General features: G+C 38.7%; 1 protein-coding gene across 1 annotated transcript in view; it reads right to left on the reverse strand.

Moving 5' to 3' along the window:
* Positions 1-1,201: 1,201 nt before the first annotated feature.
* The window catches only part of map4k1 (mitogen-activated protein kinase kinase kinase kinase 1), a 34,278-nt gene continuing 23,471 nt past the window's right edge, over positions 1,202-12,008 (reverse strand). The window contains exons 20-32 of the mRNA XM_079166031.1: positions 11,284-11,384; positions 11,019-11,060; positions 10,152-10,230; positions 9,967-10,043; positions 9,033-9,093; positions 8,382-8,484; positions 8,196-8,254; positions 7,039-7,142; positions 5,121-5,298; positions 4,401-4,469; positions 3,793-3,885; positions 2,943-3,069; positions 1,202-1,846 (exon numbers count right to left, since the gene is read on the reverse strand). Of these exons, the coding sequence (XP_079022157.1) occupies positions 1,750-1,846; positions 2,943-3,069; positions 3,793-3,885; positions 4,401-4,469; positions 5,121-5,298; positions 7,039-7,142; positions 8,196-8,254; positions 8,382-8,484; positions 9,033-9,093; positions 9,967-10,043; positions 10,152-10,230; positions 11,019-11,060; positions 11,284-11,384 (1,190 nt within the window). The 3' untranslated portion in view covers positions 1,202-1,749. The remainder of the gene's footprint in view (positions 1,847-2,942; positions 3,070-3,792; positions 3,886-4,400; positions 4,470-5,120; positions 5,299-7,038; positions 7,143-8,195; positions 8,255-8,381; positions 8,485-9,032; positions 9,094-9,966; positions 10,044-10,151; positions 10,231-11,018; positions 11,061-11,283; positions 11,385-12,008) is intronic.

Genomic DNA, 12,008 nt, shown 5'->3' on the forward strand with positions numbered 1-12,008 from the left:
TAGCAACATGATGTTGGTAACTAACCCAATTAGTTCCAGTGAAAACCACGTATCTCCAGATGTGAGGATGTTTAATGTTTTTGATAACCTCAAGAATTCTTAAGCATCCTTAATGTATTGAGAACATTATTCTACTTCTTAAATACATTATTTTTTAAATCCTCTCAGGTCAGATGGAAAATGCATCTTTGCAAAGTGAGTAGTTGAAATAGTAGTAGTTACTTGGGTGTAACTCCAGTTCTAAGAGGCGCGTACAGTGCCCTCTAATGGGCTTTGCTATAGAGTGGTGCAGGGGCGAGGAATTTTGTAGGCTGACCCCGGAAGTTAGCTTTGCACTGGTTGCCTTATCAGCAGATTGATAGGGATGCTGATGCTACCTGAAAAGGACAAAAAGTCCCCGGACCCCCACCAAGTGGGCCAAGCTGCGAGTGGCACCTATGGTTCGGCCGCTGTTAATGGCTAATGCCTGGGCAAGTCCGGAGGAGCGAGACACCCTGAGCGATGCCGGCGTAACATCGGGCGTACAAGCTAGCTGTTGTACGCGACGGCTTGTACAGGTGGGACAAACCCTAAATTGGGCCTTGAGTAAAAATGATCTTTTTCAGGGTGCCCAGGCCGTGCCTCGGAGTGTAAACCAATAGCGAGTTTAAATAGAACAGTGTTGCTCATGACAAGTGGATTTAGAGATAAGTGGTTCTTACAGGACAACAACGCTACAAACTGAATATTTTACTGCAAAATAAGTTTATATGGTTGATTTTTGGATCCTCTCCAAACACACATGAGACTCAATATTTAGAGCCCAACATTGTGGTTCAATAATGATGGAGGGTCACTGAAAACAAATTCTACATCCAATTCAACAGAATTCTCCCGTCATGTAACACTGTGGGGACGTCCACTAAATGGAAGTTTGAATCATTTCATTCTTCAAAACTACTTCAAATGTGAATAAAACATTTGGTGTCTAAATTATGCAGTTTTTTAAATAATTGTGTTAAAGGAAAGAAGAAAAACATAACAGCTGATTGCAAATTTTTCAACGGTAGTATACATGCCTGGAAGTAGACCAATCCCCCAAAACGTCATTTATACGTACCAAAGACTGTTAACTAATCATAAAAGTAGGTTATTTGACTTTTAACTTTAGCCTCTAACTTCAAACAGACAAATACAATGGGGCAATGTAAACACAGTGGGTATAATGTTCACGCTTTATTAACACTTAACGCTCCAAGATCAGTACAGCTCACCTCACGTTGTGTTCTTTGACTTTATTACAATGTAACGGCAGTGAGAAGTGTGTATCTTGAACGCTGGCATACAAACCACACAGCAAGAGTCCATCCACGCATTTGCTGGAAGACATCCACAATATTTCAGTCCCTGCAGGAGAAAGTAGATACTCCTCTTTAGTGTTAGAGGAGGACCTTCCTTCTCTGTTCATTTTAGGGTTTTCTCAGCTGTCTGGATTCTGGAAGTTGTTCTGGATCACACAAATCAGCATAAATAAGAGCAGACACCCTCAGATTGAAGGCCTCAACACAACTTTCCTCTTTGGTAAGTTCGAATTTCGCAACATCCTGCCATCAATTAACCCTAATATCTCCTCTCCTCGCATTAGAAAATAAAATACTGTGGCATCCACGCCTGTCAGGGGTAATGATGACAGATGAAAGTCCTGCGTGGAGGCATTCATATACGAGTGGGAGTTTCCCCATGATGCCCTCACGCCAGCAGACTGGAGAGTCAGGTCAGCATGAGATAGTTCTCGGCAATTTCCAGGACGTACAGGTTGGACAGCCCCGACTGGTCCTCGGTCTGACGCGTCTCCAGGACGACCATCCTGCAGTGAGAAGGTCAGGGAGGTCAGAGGAGGTCGAGCAACGGATACAGAGAAGTTCAAACCCGCATGAACTCAATGGAAATCTCAATGTAAGTCGTGAATGGATAGGGTCGCATATGTTCATGCAAATCCAGAATATATTGTTATATTCAGAAGTCGGTTTGGTCCAGACTGAAATATCAACGACTATTTGATGGAAGTCCATGACATTTTGTGTAAAAATACTCAAGTAAGAGTTACAAGTAAGAGTGAATGGTTTCATCAATGGCCAATGTTCTGTAAGGAATACAAAGACCTACGAAAGTAGAAACAAGTAAAAGTCCTGCATTGGTACTCAAGTAAAAGTATCAGCATCAAAATATTCTAAAAGTACTAAGAGTAAAAGTACTTATTATGCAATATGGCCAATTTCAAAATCATATATTTTATTACTGAGTTATAACTAGTGATACATTAATGTCTTCGTCACTTTAAGCTGGTAAAGGTAGAAATTATTTTAACTATTTTATATACTGCTGGGTAGTTATTTATATAATATCACATCATCATTTAGAGTTGATTTGTATTTTCTAGTAATAATCTCAATCTGCAAAGTAACTAACATTATCCAACAAAATGGAGCGGAGTAAAAAGTACGATCAGAGTACGTAGAAGTATAAAGTAGCATAAAATGGAAGTAACGGTACCTCAAAATTGTTCTTTAGTACAGTACTTAAGTAGCTATATCTGGTTACTTTCCACCACTGTAATCAGCCAATGCTAGCATGCTAAAATGCCAAACTATGATTGTGAACATGATAAACATTACACCTGCGTAACATTGCCATGTTAGCATGCCGATGTTAGCATTTAGCTTGTAGCGTCACTGTGCCTAAGTAAAGCAGCTCAGAGTTGCTAGCATGACTGTAGACTCTTATTGTTGGATATTGGGGAAAAACATATCAGACTGAAGAGTGAAGAGTTTTACATTCCCTAATTGTTTGAGATAAACAGAAGCAGAACAGACAAATAAAAAAGCTCCAACTGAAGAAACTAACTAAAGAAAACGAAGCGACCGCACACCAACACCACGGCAGGGAGTGAAGACATGCCGTACCTGTCGGACTGCACCAGTCTGTAGATCTTTCTGTGGTCGGTGGTTTCCTCCAGCACATCAGTGAAACCTTGTCCTCTCCTCTGCCAGCCGTGACGCCACACTGCCAGCAGCGTGTCCTCAAAATACACTGGACAGACACACAGAGTCAATGCTGAGCTTCAATCACCTACAATATAAACCATCACTGGTCAGTGGTGGTGGAAGATGTATTCAGACCCTTTATGGAAGTATAAGTACTAATAGCACATTGTGGAAATACTCCACTACAACTAAAAGTCCTGTATTCAAAACCTTACTTAAGTAAAAGTATGTACCAGCAAAATGTACTGATAGTACAGTAAAATGTTCCCTGTCAGTGTTTTACTGTTATACATGATGTTTCTGGATTGATATCACGGCTGCATTGATGTGTATGTTAGTTTAATCTACATCAATGCATTATATTCTATTAGATCATCATATGTTTGTAGCGTCTCGTCACGTATCTCTAAAAAAGATAAATAGTCCTGTTTTCAGCTTTGTGACGATGCATTTTCCAGCTGATCCAAGAGGCTTTTTAAAGAGTTATTCAGATGAAGAAGTAGGAGGATTTTCTCAACACATAAAGGAACACTTCATCCTTCAGTTTATCACAAACACTCAGTATCAACATCAACATCTGGAGATACTGGCTTTTCACTGGACAGGACGGGGATGAAAAACTGTCATCTGAAAAGTAACTTAAGTACAATATGTACCTCTGAGATGTAGTGGAGTAGAAGTATGATGAAATGGAAATACTGAAAGTACCTTGAATTTGTACTTCAGTACAGCACTTGACTGGTACTGTTAAGTCACTGGATGTTCTCACCTATAGACTCGATAGCATGAGAGAAGGTGGTGTCTCGTGTCGGAGGCCTGTTGCTCTTCAGCTCCCCCTTCAGACTGACTATATGTACCGACTCTGTGGAGGAGAGAGGGTTTGTGTTGGAATGGCACAGACAGTAGCAGTAGAACTAGACAGAACATAATGTAGAGTATCATCATAATTATGGGCAGTTGTTTTAGTTGTAGTTTCGACATCTTCACCCTCAGAGGGAAACTAAACCCTGAATCCCTAGACAGTGTTAAGTTGCCTGTTGAAGAAAAACATCCTTTTCACCTTGATATCACATCATACATCTATTAAGGAAAAAATACCTACAGAATAACATTTTTGGGGGTATTTTCCATAATCAAGATCTTATTTCTCTATTGTAAAATATATATATATATATATACAGTTATGTGTACAGGAAGTAAAACAGTAAGGTAAAGTTACGAGAAGCTGCTGCAGAAATTCGACCCAGTGAAATCACAATAGATACAATAATACCATGATATAACAGATACATACAGATATTTGTGTTATTTATCTGAAAAATATTCTGTATCGTAAATACTTAGATATTAATGACAAACTTTAACGCAATGACTTACTTTCTATGAGGACGAGCAGTGAGCTACTGCTTAACTGGTTTACTTGAACTACATCTGGGCAAGGTCTCTCTGTAAGAACACACACACACACACATTCATTGTTATCATTGTTGTGTATTTGTGACCGTTGTAGAGCCATTTCACTTATTTTCTCATCCTGACATTTGGCTTGTTTTATTGATACACTATGGTTTACTTTGAAAAAATGTTTTTATTGTTTTTGACTTCAGTAAGAATAGCAACCGCTTTGTGGAAGCTAACGGGGATCCAAAATATAGAATGAAGAACAAACAGACACAGTACCAACGGCACCAACAACATGAAATGAAGAAGCTCAGCAGAGAATTCAGATCAATGTGCTGTGTCATTTTGTCTTCAATAATATGATGGAAAAAGGAATACTAATACAATAAATTAACTAATATTTATATTTTCATCAAGATCTTGACAACTTTCTTCTTTGCTAACTTATGTTTTGAAGAACTCTGATTTTGGCGCCAACAACTGATGTTTAACTCATTAAATGAAATTATTCCTGGCACATAGAAATGTGTACGTAGCTAAAATACAGAGATTAGATTATGGTAGATTATGAAAGAATAATAGCCTTACAGCCAACACACTGAGGTAAAAAGAGACATTTAAAGGATTCATTAAATGCAGGACATGTGTTGCTTTTCTAAGTTTTATAATGGACGTAATAATGCAGCTTCAACCTACCCAGGCCAGAGTTGGTGAACCAGGATGTGTTGGAGTTGAGGTTGATGTATTCTACAATGACGGGCATGTTGGGGCTGGATCCCAGAGAGACGCCGATGCACACCAGCGGGTACTCCTGCTGGGGCACCGTCACCATCTCGAACACCCGCAGAGGGTTGGGCAGGGGGAAGTCAAAATTCTGCGTGCATGAGAGAGGAAAGGCAAGGGTTTAATTTTCTTTTAAATATCTTTTTGTGGTTTTACATCTCATGCAGGGCAGCAAGCAAAGCAGACAGGTTAAGTGTTTTGGTCAAGGGCACAGTATGGTGCAGAACAGAGGGCCTGTTCTCAAAACCATAGCCATTATATGGTCAAAGGTCGATAGCTAACTCTTAAATATAATAGTGACCATAAAATGCTTTATTCCACTGCCAGCAGTCGTTTTATTAGCAGTCAGTGTTAACAGCCCAATAAAAATAGTGAAAACTAAGAGACAAAGATAGGCTCAGGGTATCACACAATGCATCATATCAACTTGCACATATCATTGTTGTATTTTTCATAATGAATTCACAGGTTTTACTTCAAAACATTTTGAACTTTACAGGAAGAGAAAAGGCTGAGATTGTGATCGTACGGTGAAGCTGATAGGTCAACGTGCTGCAAATACAAAAGAATACAATAAAATACCGTAAAAACACAACCAAATACCATAAAAACACAACTAAATACAGAAAAAGTACTTAAATACTGTAAAAACACAACCAAATACAGAACAACACAACTAAACACAGAAAAACACAAACAAATACAGAACAACACAACTAGACACAGAAAAACACAAACAAATACCGTTAAAACACAACCAAATACAGAAAAACACAAACAAATACAGAATAACACAACTAAACACAGAAAAACACAAACAAACAAGAAGAAGCACCGCACGGTTAATACATGTTAATGGCTGGACCTTTATGATACTCTAATTTTACAAATTAGTAGTGAGATCAGTGGTGCAAGACGTAGCAATACCATGTTATAAAAATACTCAATTGCAAACAAAAGTCCTACATTCAAAATTCCACTGCCGTAAAAGTAAAAAATTATTGGCATCAAAATGTACTTAAAGTACCAAAAGTAGTGGATTGAAAAATGAAAATGTTCAGACTCGAGTCACAAATTTGATGGAGTTAGACTCGACTTGATAAAAAATCAAAAAAGACTTGTGACTTCACTTGGACTTGAGACTTTTGACTTTAAAATACTTGTTAGCTTCCCCCCCACGCCCAAAGATAAAAAAATATGTTGTTTAAAAAATGTGCCACCACCAATTACCTGAATTAACTAACGTTAACACAATTCATTCCCAGCAAGTCAACACGTAAACCTCCAGATTCACTTTGTATGAAACAATCCGACAGCACACAATCAAGTTACGAGAGAGAATCATGAGTAACTATTGTTACGTTCCTGAGTGCCAGTTTGAAAAAATGGTGCCAAAGATAATTTATTTTGTGTACAAAAAGTATGCAGTGAAAAAAGAAATGAAAAAAAGATTTGCAGTATACAGAACGTGTGGGTCAAAAACGATAGACCGAGGCGAACTCAAACTTAAAGTTTAGGACTTGGGACTTGTGACTCGCAAAAACAAAGACTTGGTCCAACCTCTGCAATATTTCCCTCTGAGATGTGATGGAGTAGAAGTATGGAGTTGCATAAAACTGAAATACTTAAGTACAAATACCTCAAAATTGTTCTTAAGTACAATACTTGAGTAAATATACTTAGTTACTTTCCACCACTGAGTGAAATACAACCTGCTAACATTGAAAAGGCTCACGTTTTGTCTTTTCTTGGACTCTACAGAGATAACTCTGATGTCACAGAGTAGAGAGTACAGAAGACATATTAATGATCAAAGGTTTAACACACGTACCTTAATGAGCATGAACTTGTGCATCGGCTCGTACCACTGCAGCAGGATTACGCTGGACTCCAGACCACAGCACAGGAACACGCAGCCTCGCTGCATGTTATCTGCTGCAGGAGAATAGTTTTTGGTTGGCTCTCTCTCTGAAACCAATTGACACAATCTGAAGTACAGGAATCTGCCTCAATTATTCACCTCAACTGCAGAGGGCACCGGGCTCTTATTTTGAAGCAGGCTTATATTAGAGACAGGACTTTATTTATTGCTCTGTATTTCGTCATAAATTAGTATGAAGCCTACTTCTTTTATGATCTGCTCCTGTTTTCCTCGTAACATTTCTGTTTGTTGCTTTTGCTGCTAATATCAGCTCAACACTTCCTGTAGACGTGTCAAATTAAAAGCCCTGTAGCATGTACATCCACAATGACTGAAATAGGAGAGTAACAATTTAGATGAGTGATCAAGAAACGCAAAGTGTTGAAAATAACATGATTGTATTGTTGAATTTATGTCTCCGCTGGTTACATGCATAGTGTCTTTTCAAAATAAACTTCCGACGTAGGTTTACTTAGTTTTTAGGCTTACTACTCGGTTAGGCTTTGGAAAAGATTGTGGTTTGAGTTGAAAAAGTCGGCTCAATTTGTTACATAAAATACGTACGCTTGTTACGTGACTTGTGTCTGAAGCATTACTTAAATACGTAAGTCACGTAACAAAAGTAAGGTCAAATAAGTCAATGTTGACTTGATTTCACATGGGACATGAATAGTTGTCTCCTAGGTGAAAGTCTGATTGTTTGACCCACCCATCCTCTCCCTACATGGACTGTCCCGCTTTTTATAGCACATCAGTTGCTCTGACCTTTGAGTGACAGTTGAAAGCCCGGTGTGTCTCAAAAGAAACTAAAGGGTGCCTCGGTGTGTCGGCAACAGACGCCGAGGGGCCACTGACCAAGCTAATGTAATTGATGAGTTGTTTATTTGACTACCAGCCTTTATGTGAGAAAACACAGTAATTTAAATCCTCAAAATAGCGTGCAGCTAATTTTCAAAAGGGGCTAATAACCAACGACCAAATGTCAAAATATGTAAAACCACATTAACAGACAATTAAACAATCAAACACAATTTCCGTTGTTGCCATGATTCAGTATTTTATCTCACCAACTGAGCAGGTCTTGCAGCCTTTGGTGTCTGGTATTTTACACGTCACTGCACATTTCCTGAAGACAAAATATATACTTTATGTATAATACATTTTTTAACTAGCATGAACAAATGTGGGGTTTTATTATTTGGGGGTGGGGGGGGTTCATTTCTCATCCAACGAGAGAGAGATTCCCGTGTTACCTTGGTAACAGCCTGTGAGTCGATAAGGAAACCATCCTCTGGTCCCTCCGAGCCTGTTCGTACAACTCCTTCAGTGAATGAGAGTGGAGCTGTGAGGATTTACCTGTAAACACACGATCCGACACAGTGGAAGCGTATTTCATCACAGAGTGGAACACAAGTGGATGAACAAACGCTCACATTCAGAACTGTGGAGAGTTTAGAGACTCAACCGCCTGACTTGGCATTAAATCCAAGTATAGTATTATAAAGACTATTTGTTTTAATGAACACTTTCCTCTCTGTGCTCTGAAAACTCTTGTTGTCGGGCCCAATCCCTGATGTTTGGCTCGACAAATTAAATATTTTTTGTTGTGTTTAAAAGTACAATTTATTGGTAGATTATGAAAGAATAAACATTTTAAAGCCAATACATTGAGGTAGAAAGAGATATCTAAAGAATGAACTAAAGTAATTCATTTTTTAAGTAACTGTAGCTAAGTCAGTTAGCAGTTGCTTTAAGAGTTAAAGCAGAAAGAAATCATCTGAGCAGTATTATTAAAACATGTCCGTTGCTTTGTTGGTAATATGTTCCCAAGACATTTTTTACATGAAGCTTTCAGAGAACAGAGCCACACAACTAAACGAGGATCCAAGCCTTATTTCATTTACCTGATACAGACATGAGGACGTTATTGATGGTGTAGACCCAGGTACACTTCCCCGGATACAGCTGAAAGACAGAGAGGAGACGTTCATCCGGTCACTGCTTCCTGTGTCTCTTTCAAAAGCACTTTGATTGATTTTCTTGCTTTTTGTTGCAACATTTCTCTGATCAAGTGCACCTCATTACCTCATTAATCTGTCAGAGCAGTGGTAGAAGACTTAGGAGTGTCAGTGTTTTACTATTATGTATTTCTGGATTAATATTACTGCTGCATTAATGTGTATGTCACTGCTGTAGATGTTTTTAACCTCTTTATATCCTGTTGGTTATTTTAATCTACATCAATGCATCATATTCTGTAAGATCATCATATTTGTAGCGTCTCTGTCCTGTGAGAACCTCGTATCTCTAAAAAAGATAAACAGTCCTGTTTTCAGCTTTGTGACGATGCATTTTCCAGCTGATCCAAGAGGCTTTTTAAAGAGTTTATTTAGCTGAAGAAGTGGGAGGATTTTCTGAACACACAAAGTGACACTTCATCCTTCAGTATATAACAAACGTTCAACGTCAACACATCATCTGGAGATACGCGGTTTTCACTGGAGAGGAGAGGGATGAAAAACAGTAATCTGCAGAGTAAGTAAAGCTGTCAGACAAATGGAGTAGAAAAAACTACAATTATCTAGAGATGAAGTGGAGTAGAAGTGTGAAGTAGCATGGAAATACTGAAGTAAAAAACAAGTACTTCAAATGTGAACTTAAGTAACAAAAAGGAACAAAAGCTTGTCCACACATCATTACCAAAAACTAAACCAGAGCCCCTTTTTGCCAGTAATGTTGGGGCTCACCTTAATCTACTCACAGCCCACCTGTTGTTTACAGCCCACAGATTGTAAAACTCTGAAGTCGCTCTGTGTATTAATTAGATAAAAGTCCTACCAGCTCCATCGTGGCCTCGGAGCCGCTCAGGTTAAGGGTGTAGATCCCTTCCTCTGCCCCCAGGATCAGGTGCTGGTCTGACGGGGAGAGGAGACACAGGCTGGTCAGACGTATGGAGCAGAAGTCTGATTAGATGAGAGGGAGCTGAGGATGTACTGTGAGCTCTGCTGGATGGATGATACAACCTTTGGTAGCTTGGTTTTCCCACGTCGTGGAGCAGTTTATTTTAAGAGGGCAGCCATGGAAGATCTTTTTAAAGTAGACCTGGAACAAATAAACACACACAGTATGAATACTTTTTAGTGGTAAAAGTCAATGAGGTTATCAGTTTTATGATAAATGCCTTCAAAGGAGAGACATTGAGATGTGTAATGTCTGCACAGCACGCATATACTGAACAAAATGTGATTATGTGTTATTTCTTCATATAGAAGCTTTTAGACAAAATAATAATAAATAAATAATAAACAAACAAATACATACATGAATAAATAAATAAGAAATGTGAAAACTAAAAGAAGAACAGATATAAGTTATACAAGGACAACTAGAGTAAATAAATGACAAGGTAAAGGGACAGTAGTGTTATTAAAAGCAGCTTCTGTGTTTATGTAATCTGTGTACACCAGACTAATACATTATATGATTAAATAATGGTACTTAGTGTTTGTCTGATTTAATATAAAGATTTTTATGAATATAATATCGACTATGACATATATATAGAAGTTAAATAATAAGACAATGTATTACAATATGGTACATTATGATGTATTTATGTAAAATAGGATATGAGATATATCATAAGGTAATACAAACAAAAATGTATGTTTGAAATATAGTTAAAAGGGTAACAAAGCATACGTGATAATCATAATAATAATGAAATATTTAGGGTTGGATGTAAAAAGTCAGAATTTTTCCAAATGCCATAAACTCAACATACTATTATAAATATAAGCCTGCTGGGTTTAAATGGTGGACAGTTTCTCTCCACACAGTGGAGGTGATTCAAAGAGAGAACTTCTGGAGAAGAACCAACAGAAACTCACGGGTGGTTTCTTCATGACGGGGCTGACACACTCAGCAGGCTCCTGAGAACAAAAACCAAAAGCTCATCATGAGTGGGAAGGAGAGGAGATGTAGCCGGAGCTGGGCTTTAATCCCCGGCTCCTCCTCATTGTAGTGCAGTAAAAAGCACAGTATAGTATAAAGTGCCACGAAAAGAAAAGACTCACGTAAAGTACAAGTACTTCAAATTTGTACATAAACACAGTGCTTGAATAAATGCAAAGGCACTCTGAGGCACAGTGTTACCTTTAATGGAGGTTTCTGCCTGGGTCTGATTTTAGGGGGGAGCTCAGGAGGAAGGAGGTCTGCCGGGTTTTCAATCAACTGGACAGGAAAGGATATAGGGTCTGGATCACACGCACGCACACACACACGCACACACACACACACACACACACACACATTGAAATAAACAATAACACAATAAACCATTTGTTTCTCGACTCTTGTGTGAGTGAATGTGAGGATGATCTGGACAAACTAGAAAGGTGCACTCCGTAGAGTGCAGATCTCCGCCAGGTGTGTCGTGTCAGACGTGTTTTCTCAATATAATCTATGCAGATGTCTGCACTGGCTCTGTGCAGGCGTGCGTCTCGCCATCGGAACCGCAACCAAAGGCTACTTTTAAGGCGACTTTATGAAGGTTTAAGAGCAGCAGCTGGAGACCAGAGATGCACTCAGCTGTGACACTAGCAGCCCCGACTAGAGATCATCCGTGGACAGACACAGAGGAGCAAGAAGTACTCAGATCCTTCAGTGTAGTACTAATACCACACTGTTAAAATTCTTGCATTCACAACCTTATTTAGGTAAATGGGAGTATTATCAGCCAAATGTACTCAAAGCACCAACAGTAAAAGCACTTTCAATCCTTAAGTTGATAAGAAAATTTGAAATTCTAAATTACCACATTTGGAGATTTTTATTGGACAGGAAGGAGATACACATGTGTGAGCTGTAGTACGAAAAAA

Source organism: Pholis gunnellus (assembly GCF_910591455.1).
Source record: "Pholis gunnellus genome assembly, chromosome: 9".
Taxonomy (NCBI): Eukaryota; Metazoa; Chordata; class Actinopteri; order Perciformes; family Pholidae; genus Pholis; species Pholis gunnellus.